This window comes from Perissodus microlepis, chromosome 13 (genome assembly GCF_051167445.1).
Source record: "Perissodus microlepis isolate ML-2025 ecotype Zambia chromosome 13, ASM5116744v1, whole genome shotgun sequence".
Classification (NCBI taxonomy): Eukaryota; Metazoa; Chordata; class Actinopteri; order Cichliformes; family Cichlidae; genus Perissodus; species Perissodus microlepis.
The window spans coordinates 31,033,386-31,061,383 of NC_140473.1; the positions used below are offsets into that span (position 1 = coordinate 31,033,386).

At 44.9% G+C, this 27,998-nt stretch overlaps 5 protein-coding genes across 6 annotated transcripts; all 5 read right to left on the reverse strand.

Annotated features, from left to right (window-relative positions):
* Nucleotides 1-443: 443 nt before the first annotated feature.
* On the reverse strand, nucleotides 444-2,094 carry LOC146375390 (uncharacterized). Its single transcript, XM_084949198.1, has one exon. It carries the CDS (start codon nucleotides 2,041-2,043, stop codon nucleotides 1,315-1,317), a length of 729 nt encoding a protein of 242 aa, XP_084805324.1. The 5' UTR covers nucleotides 2,044-2,094; the 3' UTR covers nucleotides 444-1,314.
* Nucleotides 2,095-3,738: 1,644 nt separating this feature from the next.
* Nucleotides 3,739-5,652, reverse strand: LOC146375391 (uncharacterized). The gene has a single exon (XM_084948475.1). The coding sequence runs from the start codon at nucleotides 5,329-5,331 to the stop codon at nucleotides 4,537-4,539; it is 795 nt and encodes a 264-aa protein (XP_084804601.1). The 5' UTR covers nucleotides 5,332-5,652; the 3' UTR covers nucleotides 3,739-4,536.
* A 68-nt stretch (nucleotides 5,653-5,720) lies between these two features.
* slc22a15 (solute carrier family 22 member 15) lies at nucleotides 5,721-22,617 on the reverse strand. 2 transcript variants are annotated; one of them, XM_084948473.1, is made up of 13 exons: nucleotides 22,401-22,617; nucleotides 21,169-21,315; nucleotides 20,947-21,079; nucleotides 19,369-19,533; nucleotides 19,140-19,269; nucleotides 18,342-18,402; nucleotides 17,540-17,706; nucleotides 13,375-13,515; nucleotides 12,455-12,540; nucleotides 11,625-11,733; nucleotides 11,154-11,226; nucleotides 8,115-8,273; nucleotides 5,721-7,955 (listed from the first exon to the last, which is right to left on the reverse strand). In XM_084948473.1, the coding sequence occupies exons 1-13, from the start codon at nucleotides 22,500-22,502 to the stop codon at nucleotides 7,911-7,913; spliced, it is 1,518 nt and encodes a 505-aa protein (XP_084804599.1). In that variant the 5' UTR covers nucleotides 22,503-22,617; the 3' UTR covers nucleotides 5,721-7,910. The 2 variants fall into 2 exon arrangements, 1 of the variants encoding a protein (XP_084804599.1); XR_014801961.1 differs by lacking the exon at nucleotides 5,721-7,955 and having other exon boundaries at nucleotides 8,185-8,273; nucleotides 11,026-11,226.
* Nucleotides 22,618-22,639: 22 nt separating this feature from the next.
* On the reverse strand, nucleotides 22,640-24,802 carry LOC146375393 (lymphocyte function-associated antigen 3-like). The gene has a single exon (XM_084948474.1). The coding sequence runs from the start codon at nucleotides 24,598-24,600 to the stop codon at nucleotides 23,716-23,718; it is 885 nt and encodes a 294-aa protein (XP_084804600.1). The 5' UTR covers nucleotides 24,601-24,802; the 3' UTR covers nucleotides 22,640-23,715.
* A 2,045-nt stretch (nucleotides 24,803-26,847) lies between these two features.
* Nucleotides 26,848-27,997, reverse strand: LOC146375394 (CD48 antigen-like). The gene has a single exon (XM_084949310.1). The coding sequence runs from the start codon at nucleotides 27,888-27,890 to the stop codon at nucleotides 27,069-27,071; it is 822 nt and encodes a 273-aa protein (XP_084805436.1). The 5' UTR covers nucleotides 27,891-27,997; the 3' UTR covers nucleotides 26,848-27,068.
* Between the last annotated feature and the right edge of the window lies 1 nt (nucleotide 27,998).

The window sequence follows — 27,998 nt, forward strand, 5'->3', positions numbered from 1 at the left end:
TGCAGGATTGAGCTGATTAATGCATGTCTCTGCTGCAGTCCTGTTTGAAACGAAATGTAACGCTTTTTTATTCATGTCACTGTGTGTGTCAGTGTACAACCTGTTCTGTGGACATTTATTCAGCTGTATTATATTTATATAGCTGCAAATCACAACCAGGCGCTTCATATTGTAAGGTGAAGCATTTAACCCGAGGAAATCAGCGCCCAGTTCAAAATGGTCATTTTCATCCAGCGTCCAGTCAGAGCCCGCCTACGTCTCCTTACATGCCCTGTGGTGTGTCGTTTGTGTCTTTAAATCCAAGCAGAAAACCATCCAACATACGTCTAACATGTTAAACTGTTTAAATCTCAGCTCTGTGCAGAGAACGTCCACCTCTGTCACAAAAATGGAGCCAGACTGAAACTCTGAAGCTTCAGCAGATGTTCAACATCTTTGTCTGGCTCATACAAAACAGCAGCAGTGTTTGAATAAACCAGTGCTTGGACTGGAAAGAGCAAACCTGCACACTGACAGCAGGTCTGAGAGCTTTATTTACAGGATATGTAGGAAAGACCAACACAGATAACTACAGGAGCTCTGCCAGGCAGGAAACAGGAGTTAGTGGCGAGTGCTTTACACTGACCTTGATGAAGAGGTTTGTTTTGACGTCTCGCTTGACTGTCCGATCTTCTTCCATTGACCTGTGGACTGGTGCTGCTGAGCAGGAAAGCAGCAGAGAGCGTGCAGGCTGTGGACAGGTAACAACCAGGTGCTGGGTCCTTCAGCCACAAACAAAGAACGACTCCAACACACAGTAACAGCATAAAAGAGCCAATTACCACCACAGAGGCTGACTTTAAATACTGCTCACTGACAGGAGATGAGACTGAAGCTCCGCCCAGCGAGAACAGCCGGCCCACAGCTCGACCTGAGAGAAAACAGACAGCGAGAAGGAAAGAAAACCCAGACGGCCGGGACCGTGACAAAACAGGAAAGAGTTTCAAATGTAAGACAGTGCAGCCAGAGATGTTGAACAAGACAAGATTTTAATGTTACTTTGAGTTCAACCTTACAAAGAAATCAAAGAAAACAGAAACAGATCAAATAAAAATAAGAATGACGGGTAGATAAATACATTTAAAGCTATAAATACACCGAAGTAGACAGTAAAGCAAAGAAATCCCAAAGAAAAAAGAACTACAAACATGGACGACCGCACCAGTCTGGAGTGCAGAACAGTTTTACAAAGCAAAGGAATGAGCTGCCCTTTGACGGGCTTCAGTCTTCATCAGGACTTAAAGTGCATTTTCATCGCTGTCAGCAGTTTTTCTTTTACAGTTTCTGAAACAAAAAGCAGACGAGCACCGCAACCACCGCCAGGACGGCAGCGCCTGCAAGAGTGAGGATCCACCATCTATAGTCCAGATTTCTGTCCTGGTGAAACGGGTTAGTGATGGATTCGCTGCGTCGCTCACTCACTGGGTTCTTCATCCTGCAGGAAAACATCTTCACACACTGTGTTTCCTCAGAATTGATGATCTCCATGATTTTTCCCGACTGTTCCCACTCTCCATCTCCGATCTTCCAGAAATACTCGACAGGTTCGGCCTCTTTAACGTCTCCGTCACAGCTCAGTGTGCAGTTCTCCAAACTCGAGCCACACATCGGCGGCCTCACCGTGACCTCAGGCTGGGGCACTTCTCTGATCCTCACGGCCTGATGAGTCTGACTCTGGACACGGCTGTTGATCTCCACTGAATACACCCCAGTGTCAGCTGCAGTCATGTTCCTGATCTCCAACACTCCTGTGTTCGTGTTCACCTCTGATCGGCCTCCAAACCTGCCGTAATATGTCAGGGGAATCGCATCTTCCACCCATTTGGCCAACAGTTCTCCGTCCCACTTCCACACGACGCTGGTGATGCGAGCAGAGACCGAGGCAGGTTTGAGGACCAGCGTGCCGCCAAGCTTGAAGTACGAGTGTATAATCCGGGCCTGAGCGAACCTCACTGCGGCTGAGAGCAGCACTGCCAGCAGCAGAAAGCCAGCTGATGGCTTCATGTTCTCAGATCGGTACAGAAGTGAAAGAAAAAAATTGGCAGAGATCTTTTTCCTCTTTTCTGCGCTGGCAGTGGTTCCCTGCAGGGAGTGCGGTGAATCTTGTCATGAAACCATTTGTGAAAAGGAAGTCAGCTCCCTGTGTGGTCACACTGAACTGGCATGTTCTCATCCAGTGCGTCACACGCTGACATTTTGTCAGTAAAATCCTCCTGATGCTTACAACCATGTGAACGACTTTGACGGTCAGCTGCTTCGCCCTGATGCAGCACAAATACACCCACAGTTTATGCTGGTTGGTGGCAGGTTGCATCCAGTGAGTCACGACCCCATGGCTGGTCACAACCATGGGTTACAGCAGAACTCTGGAAAGAGTTTTCTTCTTCTTCACCTGCAGGATCCACATGTTGGTGGTGCACATTTGTCTTCCTCATAGCTGCTTCTCACACCGATCGGGTGGTGGTGGCGCTTGTTGCCTGTCGGACGCCCTTAAATTAATCCAAATGAAAGACTAATAGCCTGATTTTAATGGCCAACCATTTTGGGTGACGTGCAGCTGGGGTCTGTTAACCTGCTTGGTCTGAGTGCAGCCTTTGAAACTACATCTCATAACATCTTAGAGCAGACGAGCTTCAAGTGGAATTATTGACACACCCTTAAACTGGTTTAAATCTTATCTCTCGTACCAAACTCGGCTCATTCACTTAAAAAGTCAAATTCCCGTCATTTCCAGTTACTTCCAGCATTCGCTGAGGATCTGTCTTGGAGTCTCTCCAATGTGTAAATCTGTGTATCTACTTCCTCTTGGTCATATTTTCTATAGTAAGTATTTCCACTGACAGAGACACAGAAGACACAAAAACTCTTTAAAAACAAACAAGAAATGATCCAAAGAAAACTACAAACATGGCGGATCATGATGATGTAGGCAGTTTTTCAAAGCTAAATGAAGTAAAGCTACATGACAGAGACAGAAAACTAACCATCAGAGTAAAACAGGAAGTGAATAAAATGAATAAAGTTATCAGACACAGCAGGTTGAGAAACACTGAGGGCACAAACTGAACTCTGTAACTGTGACTAACACATTTCAGACGCTGATGTGACTTTCAGACGACCGCCGTTTAAGGTGGTATGCATCTTCAGAATACACAGCACAGACTTTCATGGAGTCTTTCTTTCGGTCTTCTGTAGATCAGAGATCCTACACGCCTGAGTCTCGGTCCTCAGACCCCACACAGTCCAGGCAACGTCCAACAGAGTTTGTTATAGCATGAAAGACATTGATCCTCCTGCAGCTCCGGCTCATTGATCTGAAGTGCTTCACTGTTTTCAGAGAGAAAATCAAAGTGTTTCTGAAATGAGAACGAACTGTTTTGTTGGTAGCTGATGAGGCTTTTTGGGCTCTCGGAGGCTGAGATCTGAATTCTGGAGCTCAGGACTCACCCAGAGAGGCTGCGCAGTCATAAATGAGCCTCTGCTGTAAACCTGGAGTCTGTGTGATAGCTGAGCTGTGGCAGTATCATCTATCATCAGCAGAATACTGCAGCAGCTTCCTGCTCTTTAACAACTGGCATAAACAGAAGTGACTGTGTGGTGATGCTGCAGCGGCATGCAGAGGGACCAGTGCAGAGGGTGTACTGGTAACCTTTGTCAGCAGTCATGCTTTCACTGGGACAGCATGCCCCCTATTGGTGGCAAGCTTTACAAAGCAAAACATAAAAAATGCCTCTTAATATTGGCGCTTCCACCTATGTGAGGATTCAGGAATGAAAATCTTTGCTGGAAGTTTCAGACGCAGTGACAGAGACAAATAAACACATTTATTACAGAACAGCTCACATAACAGAGATAATGTGACGGTGTGATCACCAGCCGAGCAGCAAAGCCTCCACTGTACAATCAACATGTGCCACAACTGCAGGACAAAACATTTCACCATCATCATCATCATCTCAGCTCTCTGTCTGCGGGACGAAAGCTGATGCTCGTGCAGGTTGAGCACACAACATCTGAATATTTCCACCTTTTTCTGCCTCGTCACAGCGTTTAAAATGCAGGAGCAGTGAGACAGGGATGATGAACCAAAGCAGAGCTTTTAGTTCTTAAAGCAAAACACAGGAAAGTCCAGAATCCTGACCAGATAAATAAGAGGGCAGGAATGATGGGCATATGTGGGAAAACACACTAATACCAAGAGAAATACATAAAGAAGTATAAATACACAGAAATAAAGAAGCAAAACTAACTGAACGAAGTAAAAATAGATAAAGACAGGAAGTGAAAAAAACTGATTACCAAAATAAGACAACAAGGACAAATAAAGACAGAGAAGACCAAAGAAAACTACAAACATGGCTGACTATAACTGTATGCTAAATAATGTTTACTGTAGAAATGCAGCAGAGCAGTTTAACAAAGCTAAACATGAACTTCCCTCTCAGTACAGCTGATGTGCTTTACTCTTCATCAGGAAATCAAAGGTGACAGTTCATTTTAAACAGCATCATCATCATCACTTTTTCTGCATTTACAGCCAGTCTGTAGTTTCTGACACAGAAAGTAAACAACCACCACAAACAGTGTGAGGATCGCCAGAGATCTCATCACAGCACCTAAAGTTATAACCCAGAGTCCACAGTGCAGATCGTCACTGTTTGCTGGTTTTATTCGGTAGAACACATTGTAGGCGTTGCTCTCTTTCTCACTAAACTGGTTCTTTATTCTGCAGGAGAAAGTTTCCACACGCTGTGTTTCCTCATCATTAATGATCTCCATGGTGTTCTCTTCAGACGTTGCCCACTCTCCATCATCCTTCTTCCAGAAGTACTCGACAGGCCCAGCTTTGCTAACATCTCCCTCACACACCAGTTTACATCTCTCAGAGGTTGAGCTACACGACAGCGGCTTCACTTCCACCTCAGGCTCGGGCACTGCTTCGATCGCCACTGTCTTGTAAACCTGACTCTGGACCCTGTTGTTGATCTCCACTGAATACTGTCCATTGTCCGCTGCAGTCATGTCCCTGATCTCCAACACTCCCGTGTCAGTGTTCAGAGTGGTTCGGCCTTTAAACCTGCTGTAATATGTCAGAGGAATCTGGTCTTTCACCCACTCAGCCAGCAGGTATTTATCGAATTTCCACACGACGCTGTAGATCTGTTCAGAGACCGGCTGAGGGCTGAGCTGAAGTGTGCCACCAACCCTGAAGTATTTCTCCACAGTCTGGGCCTGAGTGAAGCCGACTAACAGCAGCACTGCGAGGAGCCAGAAACCAGCAGATGTCTCCATGTTCACAGATCAACACAGAAGTGACAGGTCTGTGCAGATGTCTTTGGTTTTGTGCTGTCTGTGGTTTCCTTTAGATGTGGTAAATTTCATCATTAGGCGTTTGAAACAAGGAAGTGAGCCCTAAAACAGCTTTGCAACCCTTTATGGTCGTTCTGAAGCAGCATCCAGCAGCGTCACGTCTCCTCGGTCAGCCCCGAGTGTCGATATCCACCAACCGACCTGTAACAGTCCTGTTTTTAAAGACCTGCTGGGGATAAATTCTGCTGAAAAGCAGCATCAGGACACAAACCAGAACATTTCTGCTGTTAATGAACCTGAAGTTAAACCGCAGAGTGAAACAGATAATCATCGTTTATCTGCCTCACGGTGAAAAAACGAGACGAGAGGAGGAAGTTTTCAAGTGTTTACTGTCTTTATCACAGAGAGAACAGTTCATGAGCATCATTTATCTCTGTGCATACCGTCTATGTACAGAGTGCACACAGTGCTTACAGCAGAGAATCAAACATCTGCAGGCAGATGATGTTTAATACTTTCCAAAGTGCTTTTGCACAGTTAAAGGCTGCAGTCGAAGGCACGGCCGGAGGAGGAGGAGGAATGCTGGAACACTTTCATTTACATTTAATTACCATCAGCTGAAGGCGAGGACCACGACGGCCTCTTTCAGCACGAATACAGACGTGTGTGTGTTACACACACCAACATCAATAAAACAGGAAGTAATCACATTTAAGAAACTTTGCAGAACACAGAGCTTCTTCCTTTTTTGAAATATGATGTTTATAGATCATATCGCTGCAAGTTTTCCTCCGATGGCAGCGTCTCTCACGTTACAGAGGAAACGAAGCAGACTGTAAAACGACTGCATCAAACTGGCCTCACAGTCCTGAACTTCAGAGGAAACATCTGAGGACCGGTTTCAGCTCCTGCCCGATCTTCAGGCTGCAGTGTGCAACCTGTCCTTAATTTATTGTCCCTCACACCGAATGTACAGCTTTGCTTTTTCACTCGTTTAACAGTTCATATCATCTAAAACCTGCAAACAAAACAGATTCTTAGGTCATCAACTTTTCTTGTTTCTGGTTTTCTAGGTTCACCATCGTCATCGTCACATCTGAGAGATGTTTTTTCCGACTCTCCCGGACGCTTTAAAAGTAAAAAATCAGCAGATAAATTACCAAGTAATGAAAACAAGTAAAACTTCTGTCCTTGACGTTAAAAACAGCTGGTGACTTTTCCCAGATCAATACCTGAAAACACTCTTAGCCCACAGACGATCACATGATCACCATCAGCTGCTGTTTGGGAACAAGGAATAACGTCTGGGTCGTTCCCGTGTACCAAGCTTCCTGCGCCATCCTCTCTCCCTTGTTTATTAATGAATCTATAAATATAAATTTTCTGTCCCCACACATATTCATGGGTGCAATCGAACACTCAAACACGATTGGTCCAGGACCAAACATCTTCCCCTGACCTGTTCTACATATTCCACTGCTCTGCACTCAGACGCCAACATCAGTGTTTTAATGGCTTAATAATAAAAACTATTATGATTAATGCGAATTAAAGTGATGGGAATATAATCCATTCATAGTAAACTGAGCTGCCTGAAGATCGTCCACCATCAAACCCACAAGCAAACAAACCAAAACCAGTGAAAACATGTTGAAAGCTGCTGTTTTAAAGGCTCTGTTTATGAGGGGCAGCCAATGGGAAAGATGTGAGCTTTAGTTTGGTTTCTGCTCTCGTCACGTCTGGAAAGAGGCGAGGTGATCCAACAAGGCTTCTCATGAGCTGTTCAAACTTTCAAATTCACCCTTTGAAAGCGAACTCGCTGCTCGGCTGAGTCGTGGTAGAAAAACAGGAAGCTGATCTCCAGCTGCTCAGTTCATATATTTACACTTAGTTCTTTTTCATTATTTAATCCATTAAAATGTTTCTGTAAACCTGTAAATAAAAGTGAGTTTGATTATTTAGTTAAATTAAACCAGCCTGGTTTTTATTTGTGTTTGAATAAATCCAGGTAAGAGAAGCTGGTGGATCGTCTGAGCGTGAAACGTGGACGTTTCTGACCACAGAGAAACTTTTCATGACTTTCTTAGTGTCTTTTAGATCCTTTTCCTGACGTTAAATCAGAGTAAAAATAATGATAATAGTTCCTGTCTGGAAGAAAATCACAGCCGACATAAATAATCTGATTATGTGTAAACTGTAGTGACTAAGCTGGTGTCCTCTGGTGCGGAGAGTCTTTAACACATTTCCTCCTGAAGCAGCAGAAGTCTAAAAACGTCACTGGAGGAAATGCTGTCGGGCTTCAGGAGCTGTCAAAGGTTTTTGGTCCCTCTTGTTAAATTCCCAGGATCTGGAATGTAAAGCGGATCATGACTCTCAGCCCTCGGTCTCTAAATTCGCCACCGCAGCGTTCAGGAAGTGAACGCTGCGAACGGCCGTGATGCTGCGTCTTCCTACGAGGTCAGCTGACGGCATCTTCGCTTCCTGCAGTGAACGACGGCTCAGAAACCGTTAATTAACGGGACAGTTTGTGGTTCTGAGCGACGAAGACGAGGCCGCCGGCTTCATTTGTGGGTCGATGCACAGCTTTCATCTTCATACAACAGAGGCTGCAGACAGAGAGGAAACAAGGCCATGAGCGAGAAAACAAAATCTGTCAGACTGAACCGTCTGGTTTTATGTTACTTGATCGTCGTCATGTGGAGCAAAGTTGGTCGGCTGTGGCTGTAGAAACAGAAACGTCCCACAAACACCCAGCGGTGCCTCACCTTGCTCTCCAGCACTCGGCCGAGCCCCGGGCTGCCCAGCTCCTCCAGCGTCTCTGCTGCTGGTCTGTTCAGGGTCTCCGGCAGCAGGAGGCCCAAACAGCCCGCCGACAGGCCGCTCAGACAGAACACGGTGAAGGGCATGGAGGTATGGAGGGCCCGCTGCGACACACACAGACACACAACCGGGACCTTTTACTGTCTGAACCCTTCAGCCCGTGTGTTTACACAGTGTCTGAATATTTACACACACTGATCAGAAGGTTCAAGAGTGAGATCAAAACATTAATCAAGAGCAAATTGTTTGAAAAGATCCTTAATTATGTCCTGCTGGGGGATAAAATAAAAAAAGTGTGTTTTTTTAATAAAAAGGTTGAAAAAGAAGCAAAGCAGCATCAGAGCTAAAAGAGGAGGACTGGTTAAACAGATGTGGCACTCCGCCTCGACCTGTGGAGAGATTCCTGCTGTCACATAATGCTGGATGTGCCAGCACAGATAAAGTCTGCACTCAGACTCATTTGGAGTTGTGTGATGTTTATTGGGGACAAAGTACAAGTGCAAGTAAGAAAGCAATAACTAAGATGTGATTCAATAACGTGTCTCCAGTTCCTACAAAAACACTCCAAGGAATCGGACCTCCTACAAGATTACTGAGAAAATGAAATCATATCCAACTGTGAAACTAAATATTTGTTTTTACTTTGTTGAGCCATCTTCAGCAAATCTCTGGATAAGACCGAGTGACACAGATCTCTACTTTCTGCAGAAATCTCCCCACAGGTGCGACTCGTGAGCACGAAAAACGATGGGAGATTTTTAAAAACACGCCGGCCTTTTCCACAACAATGAGAGTCGCTCGTTTTTCCCCCCGTGCCAACATTTCATAATGTAATCTGTCTCGTATCGTTTGCTCCTCCTGAGGTCAGGTTTTCCTGCGTCTGTGAGTGTTGCCTTCACACTCTGTAAAACACCATTAACTACTGAGAAGCTGAGGTTTGTGGGTAAAAAGCCGACCGTCATCCGTTCAGATAAACTCCACAGCCTGGATGTGCCGTTTGATTAAAGGTCCCGCGCTCAGGCTCCAAATATCTACCGCCACGAGGACGCGATCAACACTCAGTTTTATCACTCGTGCTTTTATGGAAAGAAAGGCTCTTCAAAAGACACGATCGACTTTGCTTTCACAGCTTCGGTATTTTGTTTTTTAATTGTTTTTGAAATGCGAATAAGATGAAAACAATGTAAATTATCTGCCACGGCAACAGGAAACTGCAGCTGTGACAGAAAGTTGCAGACGTTGTTCTTGCAGGAGATTACATCTATTTTTAAAAGAATAACATTAAGAGCTTTTTAGCTGAGATTTCTGTAAAGGCGTGTTCGTTGAGCTTCCCTGTATCACCACTAGAGGTCACTGTTTATTTAGGTTTGGAGTACATGACAAAACGAGGTCCAAGGTCAGTGTGACACATTAAAAGAAGAAACCGAAACCGTCATTTTCTACTTTCATGTGTCACATGTGACACATTAAAGTTTTATTTCCCTGTGAAACTAATATGTTTACACACTTTGATCTGTTAGAAATTTAACTCGTGTGAAAGTGAAACGCAGCAGGTACGAAGTACACAAAGCACAGCGTGTATTTATAAATCAGACCTGTGGTTAAACAAGACAGCAGGACGGTGCACGAGGGCGGATAAATCATTACGGATAAACTTTCAGGCAGCTTCACAGGGGCAGGAACACCTGCAACACATTAATCAGGAATGTGTGAATCGGTGAGGTCATTAATAAAACTGCATCAGTCAGTGAATGCAAACGATTTCCTGGAATGAGGTCGTGTGACCTCGTCACTCAGACGAGCTGCATGAACTCCATTTCCTTATAACTTTGCAGAAACAGCCTAACACAGATCAAAACCACAGCAGGACAATAAGTCCAGCAGACTTTCCAAGATCACAGCTGCGTTTTCCAGCATTTTTGGCCTCTGACGTCTCGCACCCAGCAGGGTGTAGTCAGGGCGATACTTCAGCAGTCAGTGAGTCATTAAAAGCTCCAAACAGATTTTCCCCTCAGCGTCTCGATGGTTTCACTTTGGAAATGCTTCACTTATTGACACGTAACAGCCAGCGCAGGCCCACGAACACTGAATGCCTCTGCGGCGCTGCGCACACTCCCTCTGAAGTTTAAGTAAAAACACTGTTTCCTTCCTATTAACAAAAACGAGCTGCATCCACAGAGACGACAGGGCTGGTGGAGGGGATGTTGGCACACTTGAGGTTTCACCGTCTAACACTTTTTAAAATTCCCCCGCTTTGTTTCAGAGTACAGAAAGCATGGATGTTTGACCACAGGCTGACATCACACTAACACTTACAGGCTAACAGTAACCGTTCTCCCAGCTCACCACGCCCTCCAGTATAAATAACTCAAGACTTTAGCAAGAAGCCGATGAGCTGTCGAATGCAAAGATTCACACTTTAAGAAACCTGAGCTGGAAACCCCCACAGGCCTCGCTGATACTTTTATTATGTATGAGGCATAAATGCAGACGGGGCGACTCAGCGCCTGGTCCTCTCGCCCCTGCACACACCAGCTAAAATATTTATACCAAGATGCACAAAATACATTTCAAAATAAAATCTCCTAAAAGAACAACATTTACAAGCTACCAGATGCCCTTCTTCATCATCACTTTCCCTCCTTTTTTATTATTAAACCCTGTTTTTAATGATCTGATCTCCATGCCAACAACAGCTCCAAACAGGAAATGCTGAAAAAGGAAGTGATACTGTTTCCACTGCAAACGGGGAGCTGGTTGCTGCCTTTTCAGGCTCACAGCTTCATGTGAAAACACCAGCCTCCCACAGTCACAGGTCACGCTCACATATTTCACTGTTTTGCATTTTAAACTCACATTTAAACGTCTGCTGGTTCCTGAGAGCTGCTGAGTGGCTCTGAAGATCAGATCGAGTGCTTCCTGTTGCTGGCTCAGGCTTTTTCCAGAGCATTTACTCCTAACCTCTCTCACACTCACAGCCTTACCATGGAAGGAACGAACGGTGCCAGGATTCCTCCAACTCTGCAGGACATGGAACAAACTCCCAGCCCAGCATTCCTGAAACAAACAATCCGTGCACGTTAAAATCAGTCCGAGCGCAGAGCTTTAGGACACGCTGACTTTGAAAACACAGGAATTATCACTTAATTGAAGGTCCCGTCTGTGCCAGTGTGACGCTTTTAATCTGGCTTCAACCGAAATGAGACGTTTACAATCTCTGGAGGCATCTCAGCAGCTTTAATCCCGTCGGTTTCAGATTAAAAGAGAAGACGTTTCCTAAAAGTTTCTGAGTTTGTGTTGATGCTACAGTTAGCGTTGACCCAACATACAGAAAAGGCTCGATATTTTGTTCCTGGACGCCGACTGAACGCCCACCCAGGTCTCATTAACAGCAACGTTTTTATGAATGTGACCAACAGAAACTAAGTAAATATGCAGACGTGCACCCGGCTCACCTGATGACTGTGGGGTAGAGCTCCGACGTGTAGACGTAGGCGATGTTGAACGCTGCGCTGACCATCAGTTTTCCCACAAGCGCCAACGACGTCACACTCAGCAAAGCTCCTGCCAACACAAACTCAAACTGAGAGTTTGTTCTAATTATTCACCTCACAGTAAAAACTCATCTCATTCCTTCCCCGAGGAGCTTAATGACGTCACAAACCTGCAGCTCTGAACCCTTAAACTGACGGCTACAAATCTGCAGCACCAAAAATGTTTTCATGCAACCTGTGGTTTATTATTCACACAAGACAATTTATTAAATATTACAATAAAATCTGCTTCATGTTTAAGAATGCAAGCAGTTTATTATCTGATGAAATGTGCATCAATTCGCCCGCTATTCCAAACACAGCATGTGTAACCGGCAGCAGAAAGGTGCAAAGATGTGCTGGTTTAACCCGTTTCATGTGTTGCACTATGTGAGCCATAACTATCATTCTGTTCTGCTTACACAATAATCACACACTGTGAAACTTCTATCCATGCATATGGAAATCAGTATTTTATGCCAAGTGTTTAACACCTAAACAAGCCTTTTGCAGGGTTTTTTTCCCACTGGACTGAAATATGTTACAGACGCAGGTTTCACCTCCACTTCCTCTTTACTTCAGAGTGAAGTCACTGACTTGTCAGGCTGACAAAGGCTCTTTCATACATGCACTGGCAGAGCTGCACCTTGGTAGGTGTTACCCAACGTGAGCAGTGCAAACATGTGTGAAGACGACTACTTCCTGCAGCTGCACATATTCCTCTGCAGTGCCGTCGAATATCAGAGCCTCACCTGCATTTTCAGGAATGAAGGTGGTGCAGAGGCAGGCGGAGCCAGCCAGGCACAGGAAGCTTGCCATGCTTTTCCTCCGCCCAGCCCTGCAGGACGAGACAGACATTCATGCAGGAGTTAGTGAGTAAGCAGCAGGAAGACCAACAGAAAACAGGAAGCAAAGTGAGGTTTTTCACACAGGTTCCACAGAAGTTTGAGCGCAGCTTCAAAAAGTTTGACTAACAATTTAAAATCCAAACAGGCTGTTTTTGGACGAGTTGCTCAGAGCTCATCCCTGTATTGCTGTGGCTGAGTCAGACACCCTGTGGAGGAAGCTCATTTAAAGCTTGCATCCTCAGTCTTATTCTGTCGGTCACTACCCACAGCTCACAGCCACGGCTGAGGGCAGGATCGTAGATCAGCCAGTAAATCCACAGCTCCACCTTCACTCTCTGACCAGGCACGCTGGTGTATGAACCCTAGAGAGCTGCGAGGGGTTTGGCAACCTGACTGATCCCAGACCTGTTTCATTGGAAGCTCCTGATAAAGTCTCCTAAGCCAAACTGGTCGCTGTGAAAGGCTAAACATGATCTAAAAGACCTCTCATGCTACCACACAGGACCAGCAGCCTGGAGGATGAGCCATCACCCACCTCCAGGAGGGGCTGCAAGGAGGAGGGTCGGGCAGAGGCACCGGTGCTTCCCTCGGTTAAATAAATGAAATCAATGAACCCTGTTTGATGTAGGATCTATTTTAAATTATTTTCTTACTGCTGTCTACATCCATCAAGTAAAAGCAGCAGCTCACATTACAGCTGAGTGAGGACGCCGGCTCACAGCTACAGTTACACCAAAGGTAGGAGTGTGGCGGGAACCATCCTCTTCACATATTTCATAGGTCACAGTTAAAATCACACAGCAAGTGTCATCTGTGTGTCTCACCAGTGTTTGTTGATGAAGTATATGCAGAGTGGGTATGCCGGCAGCTCCACGAGGCCGTACATCGCCACATTAACGTAACGGCTACCAGACGTCTCGCCGGCCCCCAGAGTCAGCCCGTAGTACACCAGACTGCAGGCGTACCTGACACACACACACACACACACAAAATGTTTGTTGATAATATTTTACAAAGACAGAAGAAACAAACGAGTTCATGAACCTGTTCAAACTGACGACTCGTTAACACAGCAAAGAAACACGACTGTGCAGCATCAGTTCTGCTGACTGTGCAGCAGACGCCCATTTTTTGGAGGATTTCTTTATTTAGCTACTTCTGCTTGTTACTTCTCTTTAAACGTCTTTTTCTGTGATGCATTTTATATTTTTGGAAATACTGGAAAACCCCCAGGATAAGACCTTCAGATCATATTTGTTTCATATACATGTGGTTGTTTAAGTGTATTAGAAGAAAAAACTGATCATTGGTATCGATTTCAATGATGCCGTCCTGCATCATTTCTAGTTATTTTATGGTTAAATTCAGATTTTTCTTGTTTTAATTTAAGGGTTATTTTGTCTTTTTATTCCTTATAATCCTTCAGAAATGTTTTCACATCACTGGGATCTTCTGGAGAACGTCAGCAGGTCGACTGCGTGTGAGTCATTAAAAGATGTGTTCACAGGACAAGCAGAGCAAACGTGTTTAAGGTGAAATCCTGTTTGTTGTGCTAACTCTGTGTACGTTCAGCAGCTTCGACCTTTTGCTGTTTGCTATAAACGCGTCAGAAGACGCAAAAGGTCTGAAGTGTGGGAACATCAGTCAGCCCGAGCTGCTCCACTTCTCTAAGAGAATGAATCAGCTGCTGAGGTTAGAGGCCTGCAGCACTGAAGCTGTAACTCAAACTGAGCACAAAAGCAAAAGAGATGACGTCTGTGAGCGATACAGAAAGTGTAAAAGCTGAGCAAAGATCAGCGTCAGAGCCTTTTCTCAGGGACGAAGGCAGCAGGTGTGACGCACGGATCCAAACATGGCAACAGACCCCAAACTGCAGCGGCTCAGTTATGAACGTGTTTATTTAAAGGTTACGCCGAGCAGCAACAAAAACAACAAGTTCAACTGTTACTACAGAGAAAAGAGGAAATGCAGGAGCGTACAGAGACTGACACATGAGAGCACAACAACAACACGGCTCAGCTTCCATCACGAAGCGTCACCCTGCACCGCCCGACCGAGTCTGTGTGCATCAATAAGTCAAAGGAGATGAACCGAAGAGAAGTGAGGAAGAGGAGCAAAGCTAAAGCTGGATGTTTGGAGGTGTGGACTACATGACCTACATGCCTCTACTCCCATGAGATAACATATGATGGTATGACTGCGCTCTTTGTGTTTTGGCCTTGAAGAGGTGCTCCTATCAAAGCGCTCACACTCTGTGGAATGTCCAGAAGTGCCGGGAAACACAGACTTCCTGTTCCTGTTAGAATTTCCACAGTGACACAGCCTACGTGTGGATGCTTCAACCCACAAAGTTTCTCTCTGCCTCCAACACAAGCAGCTTCTTCTTCTTCGTGCTCTTTATTCCTTCACAAGAGGTGAAAGCAGCCCGACAGCCGGACTCCACCACAGACACATTTTCTCTAAAGATTAGCTAAAAAACCACAACAGACGTTGCAACAAAAAGCTGTGGTAATAATCTGCTAAGCCTAAAAATCACACCAGTTCCTTTCTAGGCATTTTCACAGGAAACATCTAACGGCCTCCGCCTTAGCTTGCACCCTGCAACCATGGCCACATACAGGACTCACCCTAGGCTGGAGTTTCACCATAACACTCAGCACCATCCAAACTAGATCCAGCCAACACACATGAGACGACCTTTAACCTCTGACATGTCCCTAACAAACATTCCCTTTGCCCCACATTAGGTTTGTTCGGGTCACCCTGCAGGAACGCAGTCGCTGCATCCAGACGAATCTCTGGGATGCAGATTAGTTTTAAATATTTCTCCCGTTTCTTTCTGACGTGCATTTAAAATGACACATCAGAGAATAATCCTAAAAACAGACCGAGCTGCACCTCACGGGACAATTTCATCAAATCTGACCAATGTTTCAATAAACCTGCTACTGTCAGCGTGATAAAACGTGCTGATCAGCTGATCTTTAGGACGGTGACCTGTAAACGGGGTCCATACCAGCTTTAATGCCCTCTAAAGCAGATGGAATAACTCTGAATGGATTACACAGGCTGACGATGAAGCTTCTGCAGATGAAAGTAGGTGTTGGTGATACGAGGAAGAAAACCTCCTAAACTTGGACAAAAGATCACAAGTGAACAACCTCCTTTGTGGAGCAGCAGATGATCCAGGAGAAAGCACTCTGGGTTTGGATGACATTAACAAAGATCAACCCAATCACATCAGCTCCACAGGAGATAACAGTTAGGAGGACAGAAAGCCCTGAAGAAGACTTCCAGGCCTGTGCTGACAGCAGAGAGCACGAGAGAAGTCGTGTATTTGAAACAGAATATTCAGTCACTGCAGTGGAAAAAGAAGCACTTTCAGTATCAGCAGCATGATGTTGATAGAAGTGATAAAAATATGAGCGTCAGTCACAGCGACACTGACGTTACTGAGCCTGAAATACAGACCGACACCAGAGCTCACACACAAACTAAAAGAATAAGAAACGTCTGTGCAGGGATGCATTTACTCAACTTATCAACTATCACCCACTCACTGTGTTTGTTCATAGTAGCAGGATTTAAACCAGCAACCCTGTGCTCATGAGTCATAATCTCTGACACCTGCAGGATGTCATCAAGCAGCGACTTCCAGGAAACGCTGAGTGTGACCCTGAGATGAGGACGAGGTCAGATGTATTTATACAGCAACAATAAAACAACAAGAAATAAAATGGGACAAAAATGTTTAAAAGTCAAAGCAGAGAATAAACGATGTCACGCTGGAGCCGAACGCCAAGGAGAAGAAATGCTTTAATAAAGATTTAAAGGAGGCACCGTCACAGCTGTGTGGGTGTGGACATTATTCCAAATGTACGAGCACACGGCAGACTCGTTATTATAAACCCATCACTGATCAATAATCAATGATTTGTTGCTAATCGGTCACACTGATGGAAAAATGTGGCACTGCTGGATCTTTCATGGGAACATTTGAGTGAAGATGAGGCTGAAATTACTTTAAATAGATTTAGTTCTTACTTAAAACGTATCCTGCAGATGGTCTGATTGTAATCTGATTACATTTCACTCATTAAATCATGTCAAACGTTTAACAGCCACAGTCTGAGTCTGAAAATGACCTGAATCCTCCTCAGAGGCTCCACCCAGAACCAGATCCGCCCCAAAGTGTCACAGCCTCCATGACGGGTCAGTAAACACTTGTTATTAACCTCTGTCTCTCTTCCGCAGCATGTCTTTATCCTGTCTTCCTTCTCTCACCCCAACCAATCACAGCAGATGGCCCCGCCCCTCCCTGAGCCTGGTTCTGCTGGAGGTTTCTTCCTGTTAAAAGGGAGTTTTTCCTTCCCACTGTCGCCAAAGTGCTGCTCATAGGGGGTCAAATGACTGTTGGGGTTTTCTCTGTGTGTATTATTGTAGGGTCTACCTTACAATGTAAAGCACCTTGAGGCGACTGTTGTTGTGATTTGGTGCTGTATAAATAAAACTGAATTGAATTAAACCATGTCCGGGTCAGATCCCAGGGTGGTGCTTAAATCAGGGGAAATAAACTCGCAGTTAATTGAACTAACTCTGATCAGCTGATGTGGAGCAGAAACAGTTTCTGAGAGTTTACTTTTAAACTCAGTCCTGCAACGTTAAAATGACCAAATTTACAGCAGAACTACAAAAGTTCATTTCAGGACGGCCGTCACAAACGCTCGTACGCAGTCGCAGCGCCGGTTTAGAAAACAGGAAGTGCAGGGTTTAAATCCCAGAAGTTACATAGAAACAAAAGAGCCAACATGTGCGCTTCGCTCCTGACTCTCAACTTATAAAAACACATCTAAACTCTAAAATTATAGTTAGTAATTAAATAGGACATGAAAGCAGGAGAAACCTACGCGGTATTAAAAGTGCTCCGAGCTGCAGTTCCTCTAAAGTCAGTCGAGGGTTAAACCCTCCAACATCTCTCCTTATACTCACCACACATACATGAGCACCATCGTGCGCAGGCGGAGCACCGGGTGGATGATCAGCTGCAGGACGCCGGCGCCTCGGCTTTTGTGGTTACCGGCTTTAGAGACGCCAACGCGCTGCAGCATCAGGTGCTTCACGGCGTTGCCGTTCCTGCTCGCCATAAAACGCAGGACCTACAAAGCAGAACACAGGATCAGCCACGTGATGCTCAGTGTTCCTGAAAGTGAGCAAAGGAAACGGGACGCGCAGACCCAACGAGTCGATTGATCTGACTTTACTTTAGCTCGCACTTCTCTCCAGTCTTTAGAGGGAAAGTGTCAGGATTCGAACCTGCAGTTCTATCAAATGCAGCTTTGCAGGTTTATCTGCATTAAATGCATTCACACTTAAAGTTAACTTTTCTCCGTCGACAGAACAGCTCCCCTCTGTTTGCTGTTTCTAACACTGTGCAGGCCTTTGTCAAACCCCTCATTCTCACTCCTTTTGCTTCCTGCTGGTTTTTCCCCACTGAGGTCAGACGATATCAGCGTCCTCGCCCAAACCTCCTCTGAGTGTAGGAGGAGAAAACATCTAATCACAAGCACTCCAAACTCCAACCTTTGGAGAGCTTACTGAGGCTAAAAGCTGGTTTCTCAGCTCACTGAAACATTTAAAAGCACCTGATGAACAGAGTAAAGGAGGGTCTGTTCACACTTTTTCATCTTCTCAGTTTTAAATATCTGTGATTCACACAAACATGCAGAGGTGCATTTTTCTAAATCCCGGGAGATTCCCACAGAGCGGCTCAGGAATGCTTCATCGTGTTTACCTCCTCAGCTCGCTCCGCCTGGCCCTGGGAGTACAGCCAACGAGGGGACTCTGGAAGAGTGCTGCAACCACAGAGGAAGACAGGAAGACATCACTGGGTGTGTTTGGTTCATTTTACAGACACAGCAAGTGCAGAAACATTTGAATGTCACAATCAGAAACAGCCAAAGCATTTATTTCACACAGATGCATTAATGTAAACACATTTCCATGGTGATGAGGAAAAAAACCATCTGGTGCTGATCAAAAACTCGAACATAATAATACAAGATCCACACTTTGTGCACGATTCCCAGTGTATTTATAACACGGAGCCTCCCTCCCTCCTCTGTATGAAACCTTTCCATCCACATTCCTTACATTCATCCTAAATCACACTTCCAGCTCCTGCAGGAGGGTCCGGAGCTCATCTCAGGCCAAGCAAGATGCATGTAATCTCTCCCAGTCTAACCCGGGGTCTCCTCCCATTGGCTGCAGCTGGAAAACCTCCAAAGGGAGGCGCCCTGACAGTGCCTGAACCCGTTTGGACCATCAGTCTCCACGATCAGAGCTGTAGCAGGAAGCTTCACAGCCTTTGTGTGCAGAGCCTGGATGCCTGTTCTCTCTGTGGTGTTTACAGATTAACACTATAAAGCTGAGCGTGTCAATAAACTGTTAACCCTCCCAGTTTAAATCCCAGGAGAACACGAGCTCTGTGTGTTTAGGTCGTCGCCTTGATGCTTCCAAACATCCAACAGTTTACTTTATTGGTTTTTCGTGGCTGTGTGGGGCGACTCGTCTCTCTGGGGTGTGTACTCACACAGACAGCAGGAAGAAGAGCACGCCGGACGAGTTGGCCGCCGTCGCCAAGCTCCTCCACGGCTGGATTAAGTAGCCCAGAGCGCCAAACAGGGCGATGCCGACGGCAAACGTCATGCTGGTCAGCGTCCCTGAAAGAAGGAAGACGAGGGATCGAGATTATTAATCTTTAACACCTAGAATTAAAGCCCTGCCAAGTAAATAATGTGACCATGCCGGTGGTTTCCTACCCGTCATGGCCCAGTAGGACTTGCCCACGTACTCCTGCGTGAGGACGAAGCAAACGAGTCCGATGCCGCCGTTCATCAGCCCCACCAGGAAACGAGAGGCAGCAAAGACCTCATAGCTGGGCGCAAAGGCGGTCACATAGCCGAAGACGACCTCAAAGAACAGGCCTGTGGAGGAGGAGAGGGACAACATTTAGTCAGGGAGAAGGAGAAACACACGAGAGATGAGGAGGAATTTAAAGGATTTTAATGTATGTGGTCATGTGCAGACACGTCCAACAAGCCTCCGAAGAAACAGAAGAACTCGTTTGACTCGAGGCAGCAGATCCTCTGGCAAAAATTCAGATTTAACGCTTCTATATCTTATTTTTAAAAACAGAACCGTATGAATAGCAGCACTGACACAATCAGACTGAGGCAGATACACAACGAGCAGGAGACCACAAAAGTTTAATGATTTATGGCCTGTTGTGGCACCGAGGACCGAGTCTGCAGCTAAATTCATGCAAATAAAGATCAAAGACTAATGATCTCGTGATTTTCAGATGAAACTGTGGTCGATTAGTCGTTAACAGATGTGCAATCAAAGATTACATTTAAATTTCTGACAGATTTTTGGAGAATCACTGAAAAAAAAACAAAAAAACAAGAAAATAACTCAAACTCTCTTCAAAATGTGCCAGTTTATAACACGACTAACTTTCACTTCCTGTTTCTTCCTTTATCTCAGTCGTGCTCAGTAACATGTGAGCTCGTTCAAAACATTTTTGTGTCCAGGTCCAGTTCAGGGACTCTTAGCCGAGATGAAGCCGAGCACACAGCTAGCAGCTACAGCTACCTGTCAGTCAAAGAGGCCACGCCCCTAACCATGCAAACCTAAAGACTTGATACATTTGAGACAGATTAGTTACAAAAACTTGTGACAGCTGCAGCTCTCTGCTTTTTCCAATTCAATTTACAAAGCAACACAACAGCTGTTGGCTCAAAGTGCTTTAAGGTGAAAACAGAGAAATCCAACAAACCGCCACTAACAACACAACACAGCTGAAAAAAAACTGTCGCTGTAAACTGGAGCTCTATAAATAAAGTTTAACGTCCTGTGAGCTGCCTGCTGGTTTGCAGCCATGCGAGAAAAGAAGCATGCCTGTGTAGACTGATAACCTTCTCTTTTACTACATAATTATTTATCTTTGTGCATTTGAAGATCTCCAACATCTTCAAGCAGATGCTTCAGAGTCTGGCAGGCGATTAAAGAAACCCTCAGAAATCTGTAGCTGGTGCAGGGCCTGGCCTCCAGCAGGAAGCAGAGTGATACAAAAACCGAAGCCTAAAAAACCCAAAAATTAATCGCAGGGTCAGCGAGCAGTTTACACAGCCACGCGCACTGAATGATGTCATTTTATTATCAGTCATAAAACTGTGGCCGGCCGGGTCTACGAGAGGAAAAACAAGAGCGGCAAACAAAGAGTTTCAAGCTTTAGGGACAAATACAGCAAACCTATAAACAGCAAAACATTACCGCTCACTAACATCACAGACGTATTAATGAACAATGCAAACTGTCATCAGCCTCAACCTCACCTGTCAGGTAAACGGGTCTCCGGCCAATCTTATCCGAGAGAGGCCCAAAGACGACGTTCCCGATTAGGAGCCCGGCGAAGAAGAGCGACCCGGCGAGGCTGACCTTGTAGGCCTGCTGCTTGATGAGGAACCACTGAGGAAACACAGAGACAGGAGGCAGGTTTCACCTGTGGGCTCTCAGGTTAGCTGGATGAGCATCCTGCAGGAGTCTGCCGCTCTCACCTCAGTCACGATGGAGTCGACGTTCTCTGTAAAGGTGACGTGCTGGCTTACAGGGACGCCGTCCTGCTGCTGATGCTGCTGCTCGATGCGGTACTCCGGTGTAAAACCAACCAGGACGATGAGCATGGACTGACAGGCCATGTACACCTGAAACAAACAGACACACAGTCTGGGGTCATTGCAGGCAGACTTTTTATAAAAATTAGAGGCTTTGTTAATGTGGGGTTAAAACTGTTCACACATATAAGGACCGAAACCTGACTGCATTCATCTTAGACACCTGAGTCACACAGGGGTAATGTCCCTGCTTACACAGGTGAAATTAACGGGCCCTCCCAGTTGTAACACACACTTATGAACACAGGGATGGCTTTTAAAAGGAATGTGATATGGCTAACTGTAAAATCTGTAAAGCACAATAAACAAACTATCAATGTAAACAATATATGGATATATATCCTATACAAGCATCATACCAGGTATGTCAGCTTAATCAGTGCAAATCATTAACAGCGTCGGTCCTCAAATAAATCCTGTCAAAATAATGGAAACTGTGTTTTTCTTCAAGCCTGAGTAAACTGAAGTACATCTATCTAGTTAGATGGAGGGTTAGATTAACGCTTCAACCAAACTCCACTTTAAAAAAAAGTGTGGAGATATTTTTTCTATACTGGGATATTTTGGGTGCTTAGAAAAGAGTCGGCTTTTGTTTGAGCTGTGTCTGCGCTATTTTGGTTGAATAATCGTGTAAAACAAATAACAGGTGCCCGTTAGCGTAGCCAATTCACTGCGGCAATAAAAAGGCTAGCTACAATTATTACAAGTTTAAATACTTGGCCGAATTAAAGGGTGGCTGGAATAGATATCTAAAGAAAATCAAAATATGACTAGGAGTAAAGTGCAACTTGACATGAGACAAGGAAACATTATTTTAGTAGTTTCTTGCAGGCAATCTGGAGAGCACTTCACTGTCTGGAAAAGCAGCCCTTCTGCACTCGTACATCGCTAAAATGTGAGCTTGTAGTTACAGCTCGATGTTGTAGTGTTATAGTAATGAAACCGTAATAAAAAATGTGTTAAATTAAGTCATAAATGTGTCGTTTTGTTGAGGGTCCACAGTTAAATCCCTGAAAGCCACGTATGCGCTACTCAAGCTAACTGCTACTACGTTACTGCGCGCACACTTGCCGCCATTTCCCGCGAACTAAACGCTAATTTTCACATCCGCTCACCTGAGTCAGGACGAGGACAGCCACCGCTCGTTTCTGGTAGGGCCCAAACTCTCCGACGAGCTTCAAAGCTTCTTCTAAATCCATCACAGGTGAGACAGGCATGCAGCTGTGCGCGTTCCTGAGAGGAAGGATCTGCGCAAGCTAATATTCCACCGCGCACTTCCGGCTTCGCTTGAGCCGGGTGTCCATTTTATCGCACTTGGATTTTAGGAGGTAAAATAATACACCATGAGTCTGTGTAGCACTGCCAGGTTTATTTTGAAAGGCACCAGTTTCTAATAAATAAGCAAACTGCCAATGTGTAAAGAAGCTGATATGACAGAGTCGGAAGAAACAAGAAAATTCACCCGTGCAGTGCTTTAAAAGCAAACTTTAAAAAAAAGTAAAAAGGACAGCACAGAGTGTAGAGCCATGTCTCACTCATTAGGCATTACAGGAGTACATGATTGTGAGATGAGCTTCATAAAACGTCCTCCATCCTCTCAGGTGCAGAGAAGCAGGGCTCCAGAGTGGATTTAAACATGCGTGATCCAACACAGTGTGAGTCTAGTGTGCCCTTCAGCCTCCACGGCTGTGGCGGGACATTAAAAGGCACCTTTTTCTCACTTTGCCTCCATAACATGTGACCGCTGCACGTGCACAGACATCACAAACGTCCTTTTCCACTTTCTGAAACAGTTCTGCACATGTTTGTCCTCAAGGATGAAGCCACTAAAATATGCTAAAAACAAAGCTAACAACAGCACACATTTACAAAGAAAGAAAACATACATCTCATTCAATGTAAGTTATATTAACACAGCGATATACACGTTCATGATTAAATGATTGCCTCACAACATGATTGAATTTAGCGAACAGCACTCATTCCACATTACATTTCTTTACTGTTCTGGCATCGTCATAATTTTATGTTTCAGAGTGGATCTATTCTGCTTTTATCATACGTGTAAAAAAGGTGGATCGTGGACAGGAGCTAAGTCTGCTTGTTTCAGGCAGAGGATGAAATGAAGGGCTGTTAGTACATAAAGGATTATTATTGACCTGTGAATCATGCAAAGCCACCATAAAAGATTCAGAGAATAAACATGAGCAGGACGGATCCACCTTAACACTTTTATACACACATATCTTGTAACTGTACTTCCCAGCTGTGGTACTGATGGTACTTCAGTACGAAGATAAAATTACTTCTTCATAAACTGACAGTCTGTACACTGCAGGATTATTTTCCTTCTCTCTCCAGATGCAGGCAGCTGTGGAAATCAAACATTTCTCATTTCATTCATATTTTATGAATAATATGGCCACAGCATCACTGTCTAGTGTCCAGTTCAGCGGTCAGTGGATCAATCTCTCCCTTCTCATTCATATTAGGCTCAGTTGTTGTTGCGTTTGCTGCGTTTGTTGATTTCTTGCAGGGCAAATAAGGATCAACCTTGTTCTTGAATGGTTTCGAAATAAAGTAGAGCAGTAAAAGTACAGCTGCAACTACAAATGGGGTTACGACTGAAACAATCAGCACAATCACCCCCGAATCAAGTGAAGATGCCCCCTTGGTCGTTTCCTCCCGGTAGAAAGGATTTTCTAAGGCGATGCTGACTTTCTCACTAAACTGATTCTTTATTCTACAGAAGAACTTTTTCACACGCTGTGTTTCCGCATCATTGGTGATCTCCACGGTGTTCTCTTCAGACGTTGCCCACTCTCCATCATCCTTCTTCCAGAAGTACTCCACAGGCCCAGCTTTGCTAACGTCTCCCTCACACACCAGTTTACAGTCAGGTGAGACTGAGCCACACGACAGCGGCTTCGCTTCCAGCACAGGCTGGGGCACATCCTCGATCACCATAATCTGATGAACCCGACCCTGGATCTGGTTGTTGATCTCCACTGAATACTGTCCATTGTCCGCCGCAGTCATGTTCCTGATCTCCAACACTCCCGTGTCAGTGTTCAGATTGGTTCGGCCTTTAAACTTGCTGTAATATGTCAGAGGAATCTGGTCTTTCACCCACTCAGCCAGCAGGTTCTTGCCGTATTTCCACACGACGCTGTAGATCTGTTCAGAGACCGGCTGAGGGCTGAGCTGGAGTGTTTCACCAACCTTGATGTACTTCTCCACAGTCTGGGCCTGACAGAAGCTAACGTTAGCCACCACCAGCAGCAGCAGCGCTCCGAGAACCACAGACCGACCCATGTCCACTGATCAATACAGGAGTGACAGAGTATCGATGATCACATCAATAAAAACTCACTCGTCGAAATCTTTTCAGGCAGGTCAGTAAAAACCGACGAACATGAGGCGGTTTGAGTCGCTGATAACGAAACAGACCTCCGCCCTTCTCTTCCTGTGGAGCAAAATGTCTCAAACCTGCAGCGTCGCTCCCTACTGAGGGCGGAAACTCTGCCGGTCACTTTCATAATAAAAGCACAATAAAATACTCCTGAAACATTTCAACCTATTTCTATAGTCATTGATTTAAAGCCATATATTCTAACCAGTTTCGGTGTTAAATTAAACATCTGTTAATTTTGTAATATTTCTCAATAAATTAATAACATTTTTTTTCTTTTCTTTGTCATAAGTGTCAAAGTTAATTTGGAGATCTGTGAGGTGAAAGTCAGTAACAAAAACTCGCATCGGTTGCATAAAGTTGGATCCAACTGTTGTCCATGGGATTTATGGTTTCCCTTCCTAATCCTTAAAGGCTCACAGGTGAAAGTGATCAACACAGGTGAATACAACACTCAAAATAACGCCTCAGCACCACGAGGAGAAGAAATCAACCTGAATGCGAAGATGAAAGAAGAAGAAAGAGGCAAACAGCTTATATTTACAGCTATATAACACTGCTGTTAGTGTGAGCGTAACATCAGGTACCAATTTAATAACGTCATAATCAAGAAAATCCTCAGGAACATGTAAAAAGAAAGAAAAGTTTATCAGAGGCGCTGTTTGAGGTTTTACTGCTTTATTGCTGCAGTCAAAACAATCCTCGCTGATATCGTATTTATATTATTAACATGACAATTCATGTTTTATATGTGCAATGAACCAGAACAGCGACGCAACACGGCTTTATTTTGAAAAGCACGGAATCGAGTTTCCTTAGAAAGTGAAAGTAACTCTAAAGTAGGCCTCGGTCTTATTGTCCGCGCGCACTTATTGTAAAATGGTTTATCTGTAGCCACATAACGTCTGTATTAAGAACTAAATTAGTCTTAAAGAATAAAAGCGACAATTTGACAGCAACCCCGAGAACCACACACACACACACACACACACGGGGCTCCACGGGGAGGTGTCTGACCTCCACGGGTGCCCGAAGTGTTGCAACCACGATCAGAGCAGTTTGAATTCTCACATAGGAAAGAAACCTATGTGCTCCTTAGGGACAGAATGTGTATGTAAATACATACATGTATGTATTTATATTTATATGTAAATATATGTTTATGTTTACCTATAAACATAAACATGTCTGTATTTCAGTTCATCCACATAGTGACTGCAGGAAGTGTTCAGGGTGAATTTAATATTTACAATAAGAAAAGAATAGATGGTTTTCTGGTTTTCTATTCAGAGAATAAAGAACAAAGCTGCCTGAATGTGTTCCTGTAAATCTTTGCACATAGGGCCTGTTCTGTGTCTGTTTCCTTTGGAGTCTGTTCATATCTTTTTATTTATTTTTTGCCATCAGCTTAATAATAATGAGAAGAAGGCTAGTGCCCTGTATTTGGGTCCTCTCCTCTCCCGTATCCATGACAGAAACATCTTTACAAAATGTGTAAAGCTGTCTCTGATGCAGTGGAATTATAAATTATTATTAAAATTTATTTAAACTCTTTCAGAATGGATAAGTGACATAATGACTTCATGCACTTGTTATTAATGAAACTGGCTGCTGAAGGACAGATGATGCTGTAAGACCTTCTAAAATCCTTGTTTTTGTGGACGCTGAACTGTAACACTGTATCATATATGCTGTTCGCCTGTTATGATCTGTGGTTTAGGTTCCAATGTTTTTGATTTGTCTTAGAGGTTTATTATTATTATTATTCCCCATCGATCTGTTGATGTATCGATCTATTGATGTATCGATCTATTGATGTATCAATCATTTGATAGATAGATAGATAGATAGATAGATAGATAATGATGGAGAGCAGTCTGTTCAGTGACCTCTGACCTTTACTGAATCAAACACTGGTCAATGGTGGAAAATCTGGCTGTGGACCAGCTGTTTGGTCCTGGACAGCCATCAGAGCTGCCTCATTCACAGCCTCTTTCTATGCTCTAGTGCTTTTCATCTAACATTCACAAACATTCATACTATGATGGGGAGCAACCTGAGAGCAGCTCAGAGCTGAGGCTCTGACTCATGCAAAGCTGCTCCAGAAGAATCAGAGGACAGAAAACAAGGAGATTTTTTTATTCCTTTATTTATCCAGGTGAAAATCTCACTGAGATTAAAAATCTGTTACTGGTAGTTCAGCAGTTTCTTTTCACTAGAACACTGAACAGTTCAGAGTTCCTGCTCAGACAGAGGTGGCTGTTAAATAACACAAACATTCATGCTGCCGTGAGTTTATCTGCATGTGTTTCTCTCCTGCAGCAGGTCACAGTTTCTAACGCACAAACAACAAACCCAGGCTGATGACGCTTTACACAGAGTTACACGTCACTGACATCTGTGGGACAGAATTCCTGCCTTCGAGCTTCTTAATGGTCTTCCGGATAAATTCTCTCTGGCAAAATGCAAACAGAGCCACAGAAACCAGGGCAGCAGCTCCAAAAGCTCCGCCCACAGTGACCGCCACACCTGTCCATCCTGCAGAGTCAGGTGGGCTCCTGTGTCTGTAAAAAGGATTATTGATGGGCTCGCTGTCTTTCTCACTCACTGGGTTCTTCATCCTGCAGGAGAAAGTTCTCACATGGTGCAGCTCATTAACATTGAGGATCTCTATCTTCTTTTCTGACTCCTCCCACTCTCCATCGCCCATCTTCCAGTAGTAGGTGATGTCCTCAGTGTCTGTAGTGTGTCCATAGCAGTGCAGTAAACACCGAGAGGAGGCCTGACTGCAGGCCAGAGGTGTCACAAAGGCCTCAGGCTGGGGCACCTCATTCACGGCTGCAGCTCTGTAGAGCTCGCTCTGAGGCTCGTTGTTGATCTCCACTGAAAACACTCCAGCGTCCTCTGCAGACGCAGCGCTGACGCGCAGGCGTCCGGTCCCGGTGCTGAGCTCTGACCGGCCTCTGAACCCTCCGTAGTATCTCACCTCACTCTCTCCCTCCGCCCACTCGGCCAGCAGGTCGTGGTTGCGTTTCCACACCACGCTGGTGATGCGTTTAGTGACCGGCGGCACAGGCTGCAGAACCAGGGCGTCTCCAGGCCGAAAGTATGCCTGAATAAGCCCGGGCTGGGAGAAGCAGGGCACGGCCAGGAGCAGCAAAGAGAGGAGGCAGAGATCAGCTGATCGCTCCATGTTCACAGATCAGAGCAGGAAAAACAGAGCGAGCACAGAAAGAGAGAAACTCTCCTCATATCCAGAAAAACACGGACATCAGCTCCCAACCCACCTCCACACCTGACA